This window comes from Podarcis melisellensis (assembly GCF_964234715.1).
Source record: "Podarcis melisellensis genome assembly, chromosome: 9".
Classification (NCBI taxonomy): Eukaryota; Metazoa; Chordata; class Lepidosauria; order Squamata; family Lacertidae; genus Podarcis; species Podarcis melisellensis.
Window position 1 is genome coordinate 68,524,367 of NC_138541.1, and position 18,151 is coordinate 68,542,517.

Sequence of the window (18,151 nt, forward strand, 5' to 3'; positions counted from 1 at the left end):
CTTACCTGGGAGTAAGCTCCCACTGAACTCAAGGAGGCTTTGGTCTGAGTAGACAGGCATATGACTGCCCCATATACAATGTGCAGTTTAATCCCCTGTAAGTCTCTTCAGAAGCAGATCCTCCCCATGTTTGATGGGGCTTAATCTCAGGTAAATCTGCATAGGAGTGCAGTTTAAACTGATAAACTGAGCTGTGAGTTGGCTCCATGCTGCAATGCTTGCTTTGCTGAGGCGGCCCACCCACGTTTATTGCAATGAGTTCACAGAAAAATTGGATTGTGTTTTTTTTAATCTGGGTACACTCACAAGTACAGTTCCAGTAAGGCTCCATTCAATCACATCCTGGTATACAATGGCTAAAGTCACTGATGTAGCTTGATTTAAAACAGAGAAGGTGTTATTCAGTATGTGTGTATATATACAGTATATATATATATGTGTGTGTGTGTTTGTGTGTGTGTATATGTGGTACCTCAGGTTAAGAACTTCATTGGTTCTAGAGGTCCGCTCTTAACATGAAACTGTTCTTAACCTGAAGCACCACTTTAGCTAATGGGGCCTCCCTCCGCTGCACAATTTCTGTTCTCATCCTGAAGCAAAGTTCTTAACCCGAGGTATATATATATATTCAGTATAAATACACATTTCCTGGTCGTTATTACACAGCTGGTTTGGGATGCTTGGTCTGCAGAATGGTGACAAGTCATGCTTATGCATAACGTGGAGATGTTCTTGAGGGAAATTATGCTTGATTTATAATATTGCTGAGCATTACAGGATGGACACCATTTTTTTCTGAATCAGGTAATTGCAAATTGCAACTTTGGATCCACAACTTTAGGTCACTAGCTTATCCCTGATACATGGAACTGAAATTTGCTTCCTTTCATTGGCTTCGCTAAACATTACATAAATGCCCTTCTCAAAGTTCATTAAACAACAACATATACAGCGGTACCTTGGGTTACATAAGCTTCAGGTTACATACACTTCAGGTTACAGACTCCGCTAACCCAGAAATAGTACCTCAGGTTAGGAACTTTGGTTCAGGATGAGAACAGAAATCATGCTCCGGCGGCACAGTGGCAGCGGGAGGCCCCATTAGCTAAAGTGCTGCTTCAGGTTAAGAACAGTTTCTGGTTAAGAACAGACCTCCAGAATGAATTAAGTTCTTAACCCGAGGTACCACTGTATGAGGGACATGAAGCTTATGTTTATGTGCTTGCCTTGGCTTTTGTTCTCTTCCTGTCTTGTCACGGTAAAAGCCCCTTAAAAAAATAAGCCTCCAACCCTAGTTTTCTGTTTTAAAACTGAGGAATGAGCCATGCTCATAGCATTGTTTTTTTAAAAGAACAATATTGAGTTTTAACACTGAACCAATGCCTTAAATTGTATGTTTTTGGAAGAAACAAGTGAAGTACATTAAGGTGGTTTTATGTTAAGGTAAGGGCCCCCTGACCATTAGGTCCAGTCGTGGCCGACTCTGGGGTTGCAGCGCTCATCTCGCTCTATAGGCCGAGGGAGCCGGCGTACAGCTTCCGGGTCATGTGGCCAGCATGACTAAGCCACTTCTGGCGAACCAGAGCAGCGCACGGAAACACTGTTTACCTTCCTGCCAGAGTGGTACCTATTTATCTACTTGCACTGGAGTGCTTTCAAACTGCTAGGTTGGCAGGAGCAGGGACTGAGCAACGGGAGCTCACCCCGTCACGGGGATTTGAACCGCCGACCTTCTGATCGGCAAGTCCTAGGCTCTGTGTTTTAACCCACAGCGCCACCCGCATCCTGGTTTTATGTTAGTTCAGGATCAATGTGCAACAGTTTTTCCACCACACACTTGTTGCTCTCTCACAGACGTACAAGGCAGATGAACATTATCTAGCTGCACTCAGCAGAAGTCCTAGAGTCAGCCATTCAATGAAATAATTGCTGCTGTCTTGAGACTGGATGTTACTTCAGCATTGGCTCTGAGGTAACAGATGTGACAGGCCAATGTGGTGATTAACTATGTGCCCTCAGGCTCACCAAGGAAGAGGGACTGCGTACATGCCAGAGGCATGCATATATATATATATATATATATATATATATATATATATATATGCACCCACACACTTAAAAGTAAAGGTAAAGGTACCCCTGCCCGTACGGGCCAGTCTTGACAGACTCTGGGGTTGTGCGCCCATCTCACTTAAGAGGCCAGGGGCCAGCGCTGTCCGGAGACACTTCCGGGTCACATAGCCAGCGTGACATCGCTGCTCTGGCGAGCCAGAGCTGCACACGGAAACGCCGTTTACCTTCCCGCTGGTAAGCGGTCCCTATTTATCTACTTGCACCCGGAGGTGCTTTCGAACTGCTAGGTTGGCAGGCGCTGGGACCGAGCAACGGGAGCGCACCCCGCAGCAGGGATTCGAACCGCCGACCTTTCGATCGGCAAGTCCTAGGCGCTGAGGCTTTAATGCTTTATTCCATCAAACTGCGGCAGTAGGCCATTGCCAGTAACTGTATAGGTCATGGAACCTTTGGGACTGTCATGGAAAGTTCAAGAGGAGAAGGACCCCAAAACTTTCTCTCCTGCCTCTTGGAGCAGGGTGTTCAAAATATCCTGGTTGTTTGAGGTAGCCAAGGATATAAAATGGAACTAAAGGGGTTTAGTGCGCACCGACCCCTCTCACTCTCCAGGCTTCAGCGAAAGCCTGCATTCGCTCCATAGGACGCACACACATTTTCCCTTGCTTTTTAGTAGGGGAAAAAGTGCGTCCTATGGTGCGAAAAATACGGTACATTTTTTGGGTCTCTACATATATAAAAGGCAGGGAGTTTCAAAGTGTAGATGCTGCCACACTAAAAGGCCCATTTCTTACACGTGCAGAATGAGTATTGTGTGGCTCCTATAGGAGTGCCAGTTCTGTAGATCAAGGTGGTTGAGTGACCACATAATGGGTGAATTAAGAGAGAAACGACGTCGTTAAAAATAATAATTACCAACAGGCCACATGGATTCAGTGATGCAGGAAGAACAAAAAGGGGATTTGGAATGGGCAGTTATGGCATCTGCTCCTGTCTTTGTAGTGGTAATACACAATTTTCACTGAGACTGAACTTCATTTACCAAAGCAAGCTCATCTAACTGCTGTATCATTCTTTATCACAGAACCTTTAGAGGCTCTACAGTTCATCAGAAATAGTACGAAATAAATGTGACAAAAACAATTCAGGCTAGAAATAGATAAATTTTAGAGCTGTGAAACAAATGGAATTTAATTTGTGCCTGGGCTCAGTCCTGTAATTTGTCTTAAATACTGGGTAATACTATATATACTATAGTGTATATATACTATGGGGACGTGGGTGGCGCTGTGGGTTAAACCACTGAGCCTAGGACTTGCCGATCAGAAGGTCGCAACTGGACCTAATGGTCAGGAGTTCCTTTACCTTTATATATACTATATATATATATGCAGGTTTTGGTGTCCTCGGGTGTCTTCCCGTGTAAAAGTTGGGGTGTCTAGGCGACGTTTCGACGAGGTCTCACTCGTCATCTTCAGGCTGGTGCTTTCGGCTTCTTGTTGACGAGTGAGACCTCGTCGAAACGTCGCCTAGACACCCCAACTTTTACACGGGAAGACACCCGAGGACACCAAAACCTGCATTCCTGTACCCGTGAAAATCTACGAAAGCATATATATATATATGTATATATACATATATATACATGCCTAACCAACACGTACTTCATCCACAATGGACAAAGATACAAACAGATAGAAGGAGCACCTATGGGATCACCCCTCTCACCGGTCATCGCAAACCTGTACATGGAACACTTTGAAACCAATGCTTTAGACAAGTCAGAACACAAACCCAAACTTTGGCTCAGATATGTTGACGACACCTTTGTAATTTGGCCACACGGGAAGGAAAAACTGGATAGCTTCCTCACACATCTCAACAGCCTACACCCCAAAATACAATTCACTATGGAAATAGAAGCCAACAACCAACTTCCCTTCCTTGACGTCCTAATCTACAAAAAACCTGATGGCTCCCTAGGACACACTATCTACCGGAAAAAAACACACACCAACCGCTACTTACATGCACAATCACACCACCACCCTGCACAAATAAACTCCGTAGCCAAGACTCTCATCTCCAGAACCAAACGCCTGGCTGACAAAGACCACTTGACAACTGAGTTACAGAATCTCTCAAATGTGTTAATTGCCAATGGATACCAGCAAAACAGGGTTACGAAGCTAATCCAAAAAGAAACACCCCCCCAAAAACCAAGACACAGAAGAAAACAATGGCATGGCCCTCCTTCCTTATATCAAGGGCACTACAGATAAAATTAGCAAAATCCTCCATAAACACAATATCAAAACAGCCTTTTGCACCAACCAAAAAAATAGCCAATATCCTCAGAAACCCCAAGGATAAAATCCAGTTGGAAAACCAAGGGGTCTATGAAATACCCTGCAAAGTCTGCCCAGCCACGTACATTGGACAAACAAACAGACGAATAAATGCACGTATCGCAGAACACAAGAATGCCGTCAAAAAAGAAGAAAAAACTTCCTCTCTTTTCCAACACATGAAAGAAACAGGACACGAAATTAATTTTGCAGATTCCAAATTGCTCTTTAACATGGAACATCACCACAAGAGAATAATCATGGAAGCCATCGAGATAGAGAAACACCCTCACAACATGAACAAGCGTGACGACACATCCCGCTTGCCAGACATCTGGAAATTAGCCCTCCCCACAAAAACTGACACCAGATCCAGAGGCACACAGAACGCTATCACCAATCAACCACACCAGACCCAAACCCAGACCCTCTCCACAGATAAATTACAGACACCATCCAGTAGCCAAACCATGGTGGCACCTCCGGATGCTGCACCCCCCTGCAATCCCTACACAGATCTGGCTGACACAGGCCACAAAACCACAGCTCGCCCCTATACACGAAGCCAAGCCAGAGCACAACTAAGTGCAGTACAGCCATCTTCTCAGAAAAACTCTTCACAAAGTTCAAGAGGTCAAGACACAAAGACTTTAGCAACTAATCCACACCTAATGACCCACCTAAGTGGTACTCAGGATATCACTCAAGAAATCACTCAAGATATCCCTCAAGTAATTAAGGAACAAAAGAAGAAAAGGCACACTAGCCTGGGAACTTCCTCTCTGCCCAGAACATTGGAGGCTATACACCACACCCCCTCAACAGTATTTATAGGAACTCAAACACTGAGATCCTGCTCTGTTCCAGTAACAAGAAGCCGAAAGCACCAGCCTGAAGATGACGAGTGAGACCTCGTCGAAACGTCGCCTAGACACCCCAACTTTTACACGGGAAGACACCCGAGGACACCAAAACCTGCATTCCTGTACCCGTGAAAATCTACGAAAACGCATATGTATATATACTATATACTCTGGGGTTGCGGCACTCATCTCGCTTTATTGGCTGAGGGAGCTGGCGTTTGTCTGCAGACAGTGGCCAGCATGACTAAGCCGCTTCTGGCGAACCAGAGCAGTGCACGGAAAAGCCATTTACCTTCCCGTCGGAGCGGTACCTATTTATCTACTTGCACTTTGATGTGCTTTCGAACTGCTAGGTTGGCAGGAGCAGGGACCGAGCAATGGGAGCTCACCCCATTGCAGGGATTCGAACCACTGACCTTCTGATCAGTAAGTCCTATATATAGTAGATAAATAGGTACTTCTGCGGCGGGAAGGTAAACGACATTTCTGTGCACTCTGGCACTTGTCTTGGTGTCCTGTTTCACCAGAAGCGGCTTAGTCCTGCTGGCCACATGACCCAGAAAGCTGTCTGTGGACAAAGCACTGAGCCTCTTGAGCTTGCCAATCAGGAGGTCGGTGGTTCGAATCCCCATGATGGGGTGAGCTCCTGTTGCTCTGTTCCAGCTCCTGCCAACCTAGCTGTCTGAAAGCACCCCGGTGTAAGTAGGTAAATAGATATTGCTGCGGCGAGAAGGGAAATGGCATTTCTGTGCACAGTGGTTTCCATCACAGTGTTCCATTGTGCCAGAAGCAGTTTTATCATGCTGGCCACATGACTGGAAAGCTGTCTGTGGACAAACGCCGGCTCCCTTGGCCTGAAAGCGAGATAAGCGTCACAACTCCTTAGTCACCTTTGACTGGACTTAACCATCCAGGGCTCCTTTACCTTTTAGCTTTTACTATATATACTCTGGTATGACATCTTATTGGGTCCCCCCCAATGTTTGGTAAAGGTAAAGGTAAAGGTACCCCTGCCCGTACGGGCCAGTCTTGACAGACTCTGGGGTTGTGCGCCCATCTCACTTAAGAGGCCAGGGGCCAGCGCTGTCCAGATACACTTCCGGGTCACATGGCCAGCGTGACATCGCTGCTCTGGCGAGCCAGAGCCGCACACGGAAACGCCGTTTACCTTCCCGCTGGTAAGCGGTCCCTATTTATCTACTTGCACCCGGAGGTGCTTTCGAACTGCTAGGTTGGCAGGCGCTGGGACCGAGCAGCGGGAGCGCACCCCGCTGCAGGGATTCGAACCGCCGACCTTTCGATCGGCAAGTCCTAGGCGCTGAGGCTTTAACCCACAGCGCCACCTGCGTCCCACAATGTTTGGTACAGTTACACAATTCCCCCCCCCTTAATAATCTGGACAAATTTGAATATGGATTTCTTTAATGTAAAGCTTCTGGAAGTACTGTTTATATTAAATGATCCTGTCCTTTCTCCAAGGAGCTCAAAATGAAATGTATCGTTCTTGCCTCGCACTTTCTCCCCCTAACTACCCTGTGAGGTAGTTTAGACTGAGAGATCACCCAGTCTAAGGTGACAGCAGCCACGAAATTAAAAGACGCCTGCTTCTTGGGGGAAAAGCAATGACAAACCTAGACAGCATCTTAAAAAGCAGAGACATCACCTTGCCAACCAAGGTCCGTATAGTTAAAGCTATGGTTTTCCCAGCAGTGATGTATGGAAGGGAGAGCTGGACCATAAAGAAGGCTGATCGCCGAAGAATTGATGCTTTTGAATTATGGTGCTGGAGGAGACTCTTGAGAGTCCCATGGACTGCAAGAAGATCAAACCTATCCGTTCTGAAGGAAATCAGCCCTGAGTGCTCACTGGAAGGACAGATTGTGAAGCTGAGGCTCCAATACTTTGGCCACCTCATGAGAAGAGAAGACTCCCTGGAAAAGACCCTGATGTTGGGAAAGATGGAGGGCACAAGGAGAAGGGGACAACAGAGGATGAGATGGTTGGATAGTGTTTTCGAAGACAGGAGTGCCTGGCGGGCTCTGTTCCATGGGGTCACGAAGAGTCGGGCACGACTAAACAACAACAACAAGGTCTAAGGCCATCCATTGAACTTCATGGCTGAGTGGGGATTTGAACCTGGCCTTCTGTAAACCACTGCTCAGATCACTAGACCACACCAACTCACAAATGTATAAGCTTCCTCAAGATAAATGGGAGCCTGGACTGAAACTGTTTTGTTTGATATGCATTATGCTACGTTGTATTTTGTATTATTTCTTTACAGACTTGCGATCCTCTCCTATGCCTCTAAGCTAGTACGGAACAGTCTGTAGGAATTGGGCTCTTTATCTGCGCATAAGTAGAGGGTGATTTCCCTGTAGTCCTTTGTTTCCTTAGTAATTGGGTAGTCTGTTCTCTGAAACTGACTTGCAAAATGTGTTCTTTTTTCTGTGCTTCCTCAAGAAGACAACATGGAAAAAGAAAGAAAAGGAAAACATTAAATGCATACATTTTTTATAAACAGATGCAACGTTCCATTTTTTTTTTATAATGGAGCAACTTAAGAACCTAATCACGACAATAAATAGCTTAATAACCATTAATGTTTGATTTCAGAGTTCCAAAACCATTTCTGAATGCTTCAGCATAATGAATGCCTCTAGTAGCAATAAGGAAGTGTTGCATTGCCATCCATCCATTTCCTTCAAATTTATTAGCAATGTGCTCTGCCATTTTCTGTTACAAAACAATGAGCATATTTAAAAGCAATTATCTAAAGCAGGAGTGTCAGATAGAGGACCAAACCTCTGGCCCAAAAGCTGTGCTGAGAATTCTGCCCATAACAAACATCACCGGTTTTGTTAAGAAAGGAGTCAGCTGCAGAAGCTATGTTAGCTTCAAAAAAAGCTCCTGCATCTTGGCTGCCAAAACCCCTTTTCTAGCCTCCCCACCCCTCAATGTCTCAAATTAATCTTCTGAGTACTGAGATATTGATTCTCTGAATCAAGTTTAATTTTATTTTGGAGAATGGTTACAAAAGAAGCAACCTGTTTCATGTTCAGAAAATAATAAGGAATAGTGCAAAGCTGCAAGACAAAGCATTAAAAATCATAGAATCATAGAGTTGGAAGAGACCACAAGGGCCATCGAGTCCAACCCCCTGCCAAGCAGGAAACACCATCAGAGCACTCCTGACATATGGTTGTCAAGCCTCTGCTTAAAGACCTCCAAAGAAGGAGACTCCATCACACTCCTTGGCAGAAAATTCCACTGTCGAACAGCTCTTACTGTCAGGAAGTTCTTCCTAATGTTTAGGTGGAATCTTCTTTCTTGTAGTTTGGATCCATTGCTCCATGTCCACTTCTCTGGAGCAGCAGAAAACAACCTTTCTCCCTCCTCTATGTGACATCCTTTTATATATTTGAACACGGCTATCATATCACCCATTAACCTCCTCTTCTCCAGGCTAAACATGCCCAGCTCCCTTAGCCGTTCCTCATAAGGCATCGTTTCCAGGCCTTTGACCATTTTGGTTGCCCTCCTCTGGACACGTTCCAGTTTGTCAGTGTCCTTCTTGAACTGTGGTGCCCAGAACTGGACACAGTACCCCAGGTGAGGTCTGACCAGAGCAGAATACAGTGGCACTATTACTTCCCTTGATCTAGATGCTATACTCCTATTGATGCAGCCCAGAATTGCATTGGCTTTTTTAGCTGCCACATCACACTGTTGGCTCATGTCAAGTTTGTGGTCAACCAAGACTCCTAGATCCTTTTCACATGTACTGCTCTCAAGCCAGGTGTCACCCATCTTGTATTTGTGCCTCTCATTTTTTTTTGCCCAAGTGCAATACTTTACATTTCTCCCTGTTAAAATTCATCTATATTCACTGGTTCTCATGACTACTTATTGTTTAAAAGACCTTAAACAATAAGCAGTCATGAGAACCAGTGAATATAGATTTTTGTAGATCTAACGCTATGGCTGTAAAGACAGATAGATAGCACTGGGATTTGATCAAGCAAGTATGGTTTCTATCAGCGTACATCTCTCCTTTCTTTTGTATGCTTAAAAAAAATCCACTGGCAAAAGCAGAAAGAATAGCTGTAAGAATGGGGGAGATTAAAAGAGAAAGATTAGAGTTGTTGATGTGTAGGACTGTTTTGCTCACTTGGGATATTAGGGAGGGCAATGGAGGTTGGCTAGCATTCACAAAATGAGCAAAGAAGTTGGCTTTTTGAGGGGATTCAGATATTCAGTACTGTGTTGCTCCTGTTGAGCAGACCTTATTCCAGGCCTGTGTCTGGCTTGTACCAATTGAAAAGGGTTTCAAATTGACAATTGCAGAACTATTTCAGTTGCCATGCTATCGTGCCTAATAGTGGCAATAACCTGAAGCAGTATGTAGTACATGTTCCAGAAAGAGGAACAGGATCCAATCCCTGAGAAGAGACTTTTGTTTTGTTTTTTCCAAAAAAATTATTCATTTTCTCTTATAACACATAGACAAAAACACAAAAGAAAAACATTACCTTTGACACAACATAAAAACTTAACAACAATAAAAACACACAAAATAAAAGAAGATTTTTTTTCCTTCTTATTCCCTGGTGTATTTACATTGCTAAAAGACTTCCTCGACACCCTCCAATCTGGATTTCATCATATTACATATTTGGCAGTTCCCAATTTCATATTTATAACATCAGTATCTTCTTTCTTTACAAACTTCTTAATTGTCATCCATAATAATCTTTATTATTAATATTTTTCTATCCCTTAGCCTAATCTGTTACTTCTAGGGATTTCCTAATTATCTTATATTACAGTATCTCACTAAATATTCTTTAGATTTCTTCCAATCTTCTTGTGTTTCCTCCTCTTTCTGGTAGCGGATTCTTCCAGTCAGGCCAGCCAGCTCCGAAAAGTCCACCATCTTCATCTGCCATTCTTCTATTGTCGGTATTTCTTGCAATTTCCATTTTTTGGCTAATAAAAGTCTTGCTGCTATAGTGGCATACAAAAACAGTCTAACATCCTTCTTGGGCAATTCTGGTCCTGGCAGCTGTACTTTTGGAGTGCCATAAACATTATGCTTTGGTAGCAAAATTCTAGCAAGCCCCACTTTACGTATGAAATTGCAGTGTGTTGTTGTTGTTGTTAAAAACCCACCATCTTCACTGCTCACTGGTGTGAAAATCGAGGAAGTGTTCAGACTGGAAACTTAGGGAACACATGTTTGAAACAATTTCAGTGTGACTTCTTAACACTCACGGAAGATATTCATTATATTGTATACTTTTCAAGGCACCCTTATGAGTGTGTCTGAGAGTTCAACACACTGTCTTTCAACCTGACCTCTCAGCCTCATGTTGTTGCATCCTTCTCACCCCTCCCTTTAAAGAATGGATCAATTCTGTGGACAAAATGGTGTCTTGAATGTGCATGCTGATTTTTATTCTGAGTTCAAGGGTTGGTGTTGTGAACAGGATAGACAGGCCAAAGATCTCTTAGGTCTCTGCCTCTTAATCCTAATGCCATTATTACTAACCATTATCTGCACCCCTGTAGGGAATGAAAGTCATTCAGAATGGGCTGCCAATCTTTAATATGGGCCAATTGTAATAGTGTATTAAGGTAAAGGGTAAAGGGACCCCTGACCATTAGGTCCAGTCGTGGCCGACTCTGGGGTTGCGGTGCTCATCTCACTTTATTGGCCAAGGGAGCCGGAGTACAGCTTCCGGCTCATGTGGCCAGCATGACTAAGCCGCTTCTGGCAATAGTGTATTACTGAGGTATTTTATTCAGCCATGTGTGGCTTCTTGCCAACATTCTTCTTGCTGTCAGAAGAATTGTTTGTTATAGGAAATAGTGTGGGAATTTGCAGTCTAAATAACTTTACATGTTTTGCTAACTTAGGATATGAAGGGGTTAAGACACACAGAGTTCCTGATTGCTAGAGAGGGCACTATGTGACATCATTTCCCTTGAGTTCTCTGGTGGGAGAAAAAGCGTTTAATCCTTTCTACTTCACTCGCCTTGGAACTCATGTCTCTTTTCCACCAAGCTTCTGATGCAGACAGACATCTCTCTGGTTTCTGCTCAAAGCATTTTGAACTCAACTATGCATTTTGTAATCTAGAAGTAGAACTTGCCTGCTACTGCTGGAATCAAGTGCAATATTTTATGTAAGTAAAGTCTATTTTGTGGGAGACAGTGGAAGACAGGAGTGCCTGGCGTGCTCTGGTTCATGGGGTCACGAAGAGTTGGAAACGACTAAACGACTAAACAACAACAACAACAAATGTCTATTTTTATGCTTAAGCCACAGTCTTTTGCATTATTATCTTAATTAAGAGGGAAAATAGTTACCACAACCTGGATAAGGCTACACAGCCAGGTCCCAAAGTTTCCATTTTAAAATTGCAAGGGATGGTGTTTTAAACTCTGATTGGTTTAAGTTTTAATGTTCTGTTCACACACATGAGTAATACAGAGGATCTATTGTAAAATATATCCCATCTTGCCTATAAAATCCATCTAAGAAATGGTTCATGCTCTCAGCTGTCTCTATATTGTATCTCAGACTATGGCAGCATGGATCAATCACTCTCGGGATATGTATAACATCACCCAAAAATGCAGGAAGAGTTGCTATAAATTTCTTGGGTTGGATTCAGACGGTGGCTGCAATCCTATACACTCTTGGCTGTGGGCAAGTTGAATTCAACGGAGAAGTCACTTTTTAGGTGGGATTTAATCACAAAAGTCAGTTTGTGCAGTTATGGCTTATTGAAAGGTCTTGTGCAGTAAATACGCTTCTTTCCCAGACCAGCCTTTTACAACAAAGGAAATGCCCTGGACCTTGTGGGATAACACCTGTTTTCATACAAGGCCCCCCCTCCCCCACATTTGCTTGTGGGGAACTGAAGGGCACAGCCAGAGGCAAAAGTAGGTCGAGAAGTACATTTGACTCCCACCTTTGTGAAATACACTATATTCCAGCTACGTGAAGTGCAGGTCTCTGTTAACAAACCTCTCTCCATCAGACAAGTAACAGGCATCATCATCACAGGTCAATGACAGATGTGTCCCAACCATGCAAAAATCCTTGAGAAGATGTAGAACAAGACCAGTGAAAGGTTGCCACAGTTAGGGAGACTTAGAGGGGCTGCAATAAGCCCCTGAGCCAATGCATTCTCACTGCTGCCTGAACTGAGCAAAAAAACCCCACACAACAACAAATGTCTGTATGACTTTCTAACTCCTACATTTAATGGGAAAGCTCAGTCATTAAAGCGTGAGACTCTTAATCTCAGGATACTGAGTTCCAGTCCCACATCAGGCAAAAGATTCCTACATTGCAAGGGGTTGACTTGGTGATTCTTGTGCTCCCTTCCAACTCTGATTCTAACTTCTAACTTAAATTGATTGCGTCTGCGGGTTAAACCACAGAGCCTAGGACTTGCCGATCAGAAGGTCGGCAGTTTGAATCCCCGCAACAGGGTATGCTCCCGTTGCTCGGTCCCTGCTCCTGCCAACCTAGCAATACGAAAGGACCTCAAAGTGCAAGTAGATAAATAGGTACCGCTCTGGCGGGAAGGTAAACAGCGTTTCCGTGCGCTGCTCTGGTTCGCCAGAAGTGGCTTAGTCCTGCTGGCCACATGGCCCGGAAGCTGTACGCCGACTCCCTCGGGCAATAAAGTGAGATGGGCACCGTAACCCCAGAGTCAGTCACGACTGGACCTAATGGTCAGGGGTCCCTTTACCTTTACGCCTTGAATTTAAACCTTGGATGAATCCCAAGCTGGAATTAAGATTGTCAGAAGAAATATCAACAACCTCAGATATGCAGATGACACAACCTTGATGGCACAAAGTGAGGAGGAATTAAAGAACCTTTTAATGAGGATGAAAGAGGAGAGCGCAAAATATGGTCTGAAGCTCAACATTAAAAAAAAAAACCTAAGATCATGGCCACTGGTCCCATCACCTCCTGGCAAATAGAAGGGGAAGAAATGGAGGCAGTGAGAGATTTTACTTTCTTGGGCTCCATGATTACTGCAGATGGTGACAGCAGTCACGAAATTAAAAGACGCCTGCTTCTTGGGAAGAAAGTGATGACAAACCTAGACAGCATCTTAAAAACCAGAGACATCACCTTGCTGACAAAGGTCCATATAGTTAAAGCTATGGTTTTCCCAGTAGTGATGTATGGAAGTGAGAGCTGGACCATAAAGAAGGCTGATCACAGAAGAATTGATGCTTTTGAATTATGGTGCTGGAGGAGACTCTTGAGAGTCCCATGGACTGCAAGAAGATCAAACCTATCCATTCTTAAGGAAATCAGCTCTGAGTGCTCACTGGAAGGACAGATCCTGAAGCTGAGACTCCAATGCTTTGGCCATCTCATGAGAAGAGAAGACTCCCTGGAAAAGCCTGTGATATTGGGAAAGATGGAGGGCACAAGGAGAAGGGGACGGCAGAGGACGAGATGATTGGACAGTGTTCTCGAAGCTACCAGCATGAGTTTGACCAAACTGCGGGAGGCAGTGGAAGACAGGAGTGCCTGGCGTGCTCTGGTCCATGGGGTCATGAAGAGTCGGACACAACTAAACGACTAAACAACAACAACAACAACAACATGATTTTCTAACTCCTACATTTAATGTCACTATTAAAGGGATAGCTCAGTTATTAAAGCGTGAGACTTCAAACTTAAACTGATTGCATCTAAGCAGCTCCCCTAACAAATGTCTATCAGCCGACGCACACTTTTTGTCAGATTTAAATTTGAGACACGGCCCACCCCACAAAAAATGTTTCCTTCTAATTTGTATAAGAGTGAAAACTACCAGACATCAGAGAAGACATCTGGCTTTTCTCTAGGCTGAATTTTCCTCCTTTAAGGGCAAGTAATTCTGCATCTTTGGAATGGATTGTAGCTTCCTCCCAGTCTTTTCTGATCCTCTGAGCTTGGACAGCAGAAGTGAACTCAGCCAGCAAAAAAGTGGGAAGGGTTTGGCTTCCTCCACAGGTGTGGTCCTTTTGCTCTGAAACATGGACATCTCGCCTTCTCAGTACTTAATAGGTTTAACAGGTGTGTCTGATGCTGTCCTGTAACATTTGACCAACAGCTGAAAGTCACCAAAAGTTAAAGAATCAGTGTTATGGCAGCCACCTTGCTTCTAAGCTAGATTTAAGCAAGCATGAATAAATGGGAAATACCATTGCCAGATCAAAACCTCAGAGAAAATGATCATATAAGGGCGAACAGCCTACCTAAGAAGGCAGTCAGTCCTTTGGTAGATGGGCTATTTGTGGCAGGAACTGGAAGTATCTTTCCTGCTTTTCAATCTGCGCAAAGCAGATATCCAGCAGGTGCAACTATTCCATTACTGTATCTCTGGTTTGTAAAAAAAATCGAGACCAGTTGAATTTTTGCCTGTTGTGCCATTGTTACAAGAAACTAGGGTGCTTAGTGAGAGGGTGTAACAGCCCCCTTCCCCCATGAAAACAACTTGATTTCTCCAATAGCAAGTCAACAGGTGCAACCTGCCACCCTGCAATTTTGGAAGCGGGAAAGGTGCACCAGTAGGATGTCTACCTGTCACACAGCTGTTAAAACCACAATAGCCAGCAGAAGAAGGTGGGTCTGATGCGCGACAGACAAGGAAGGAGGGAGGGAGGAATGAATGAATGGGGATCTTGATTTTTCTGGCTGAGGTTTTAGCTCGATGATCCCACAGCTCCGCTAAATCATCGGGCTTCCTTTCAGGAAAGGGGATTCAGACTTGCCACCACACGCTCCCTCAAGCGCTCCTGCTTCCGATTAAGCATCGCAGCCTTGGAGCCCACTCCTTTGCGCGCACCAACTCGGGACGCCATTCTGGAGGACTGCGAAGTTAAGTCCTGCGGGGCTTTACTTCCGAGTAAAAACCCACACACTCCTCGGCTGCTTAGGATCCTCCTAGCCTCTCTGCCTAGCCACTTCCCCCGTGTTTCCTTTCCCCTTCCACGGCTCTCAACCCCTTGCGCAAGTGAATCAGCAGCCGGGGGTGGGCAGGAGGTTTTTGCGCGCGGCGAGGTGAACGGAGGAAGCTCCCTCGTGAGTTCTCCCGCCGCTTGCCCTCCCCACCCCCCCAAAAAAGGTGGGGGTTGCCGAGATAGAGACGCTGCCCTGGAATCTTCTCACACAGAGGCTCCAGCCGACGCGGGACCCGCCTGCTCGCTGCTCCTCCGTCTGCCCGTTGCGCGCCGGGCGCTTCCAACGCCGCCGCCAGCCATGAACGCCCGGAGAGTGGCCAGCATCTCTGCCCAGCTGGAGGAAGCGAGCTCCGCAGGCGGTAGGGCTGCAAAGCGCAGCACGGGGCTTTTCCCAGTCCGGTTTGGGGCTATTACGACAGGCTTTTTGCCTGCCTTTTGCATGCGCTTTTTGCAAATATCTGTGCGTTTGGTTTGCAAGCAGATGCAGTGCTGGAGGGTCGCATGGCAGCAGTGCCAAATCCTGCCGGTGTGTGTGTGTGTGTGTGTGTGAACGTATGTTTTCCTCCTCCAACCTTGCTGGTACTGACTTTTTTCCTTGAAATGAAGGAAAGAGGACCTAATATATTGGAATGGCAACATGCTCTACATCTGTTTCCCTTTATAGCCCTGTTGCTATCTCACGTTTGAAGAACTTGATCAGTCACCCCTCGGGATGAGTCATAAGCAAGTTGGGTTTCTCGTTTATTAGGGGATAGAACATCTGAATGGAAAGCAGCGGGGTTTACTTCGGAGTAAACACTCAAGGGATGGTAGGAGGGCGAAAGAAAGATGTTGGGATGTCTCTAGCGCTGGTCGTAGACCCATTGACGTTAATGGAGCTGACTTAGGTTCCTTAATTTCATTGGGTTTACTCTGAGTAAAACTTATTTGGATACTTTCCCCTGCTTGCAATCCTGCAGCCTGCCCTTTCAGAATGATGCCATTTAGAATAATGCCAAATCTCCCTTCTCCTTGGCTTGCTCCTGTCATGATCAACTTCTTCTACTTCATTTAAAATGAAAGTTGTTGGCTGGCGTGCAGAAATTCAATAGGTGTTATTTTTCTGGAACGAAGTTCAGGAAGAGCTTCTCCTGCTAAATTTCTGCAGGATAGGCTCCTGAGCCTGAGTGGCAGCGGGCCGTTTAGTAACTGGTAACCCTTAATTTACAATCTGATCTTGAGCATGTTTACATGGCAGTTAAATAAAATAAAAATGGCTGTTTACCTAGTGGCAACTTATCACTGTCTGCATTGAACCACCTAGTCTGCAATCCTAAACTAACTAACTTTGAGTTGGGTGTGGGATTTGTTTTTGTAACTGAGTTTTGCATTCTTAAAGAAAGCATTTTTGTTTTGGGTCTTGGTAAGGAAGCAGTTGTTATGTCTTAATGTGGCTCTTAGGGTGTCATGGGTCCAGACCTCAGATGGCTATTAAAAGTTGCACAAAAGGCAGCATTTCTCCCAGAGTTGTGTTTTCAATAGCAGTGTCTTGCAACAGGGGAAGACACAACAGCGGAAATGTTCCCTTTTCACCTAATTAGAGTCTGGGTCCTTGTTGCCACAGACAAAATGTTGCAGTTGAGGGTATCTGATGACGGATGCTGAGTTTAGAGATGAAATGTCACCGAGACATGTCAATGTTGACATTTTTAAATATATTTTACTGTTAAAACATTTTAAAATAATTAAAATTGGTTGTTTTTTAACTGTTTCTTGTTGATAATTTTAAGACATCTTGCAAACCTGCTTAGCAGCTAAGTGTTATATAAGTTTTGTTAATTCAAGGAGTTTGTTGCAGTCACAGTATAACCGTAGGTATATATATGCATTTATATGAATCAAAACAGGTTGCTAATGCTTCGTGGGCATTGAATTCCTTATTAAACACCACAACCACTAAAGTTTTCATACTGGTACAAAAAACTGAAGAACATCGTGCATTTTATTTTTCCAAAAATCATGCCCTAATTAAGATATTGAAAAACACACCAGTTGCTGCCCTCATAGCCCGCAAACCAATTTTTTGTTTTGAAATGACAAGGCATCTTGAAAGTTGTTCAGACCACTAGGGGGTCGTGACCTGATCTAAGGTGGGTACAGGAGCACACTGCCATGCAAATGTAGAGTAAAAGATTAAAAAATGCGGCCCCAAATGCATGTTTGGGTTAAAAGTGGGTCCCGAGTCTGAAGATAACATGGTCTAGACCAGGGATTTCCCAAACTTGGGTCTCCACCTTTTTTTGGGGACTACAGTTCCCATAATCCCTGACCACTGGTCCTGCTAGTTAAGGATGATGGGTGTTGTAGTCTAAAAAACAGTTGGAGACCCAAGTTTGGGAAACTCTGGCCTAGACTTGGTTGTCAGCTCTCCCTTGGCTCTGCTTCTGGAGGTTTAGCATTAGCAAGCTCCCAGAAATCTAGCAATGGCTGGGTATCCCGTTTGTAGCAGAAAAAAATGTATTTTTCCCCCAAGCCAGAATCATTCATGCTCATCCACAACATGTTGCTTTCAAGCTAGATTGATGCTAGGGGTCTGTCTTCCACAAGGGTGAGTGTGATCAGTGGATACACATTTGAAAACTCTCTCTTTGAGTAGGTTATCCATGCCTTTTCCTCTCTGCACATGCCCCAGATGAATGAGGAAGGAAGCGGCCATTGTGATTTCGATATATCCCCACCCTGCCATTGGGCAGGTGCAGATGCAGCCCCCATTGGCCAGGACTGCCTACATCTGTTTCAATTGGTTTTCAAATTGATTCTGCTTTATCCCACAGTGTGTCCATCTAAAAGGTAAAGGTAAAGGTACCCCTGCCCGTACGGGCCAGTCTTGCCAGACTCTGGGGT

At 44.6% G+C, this 18,151-nt stretch overlaps 1 protein-coding gene across 2 annotated transcripts in view; it reads left to right on the forward strand.

The window, feature by feature from the left end:
• Positions 1-15,158: 15,158 nt before the first annotated feature.
• Positions 15,159-18,151, forward strand: part of KCNIP4 (potassium voltage-gated channel interacting protein 4) — a 408,026-nt gene continuing 405,033 nt past the window's right edge. Inside the window, exon 1 of one of the 2 annotated variants that reach the window (XM_081924620.1) lies at positions 15,159-15,627. In XM_081924620.1, coding sequence (XP_081780746.1) covers positions 15,567-15,627 — 61 coding nt within the window. In that variant the 5' untranslated portion in view covers positions 15,159-15,566. The remainder of the gene's footprint in view (positions 15,628-18,151) is intronic. The other variant, XM_081924625.1, reaches the window with a different exon arrangement.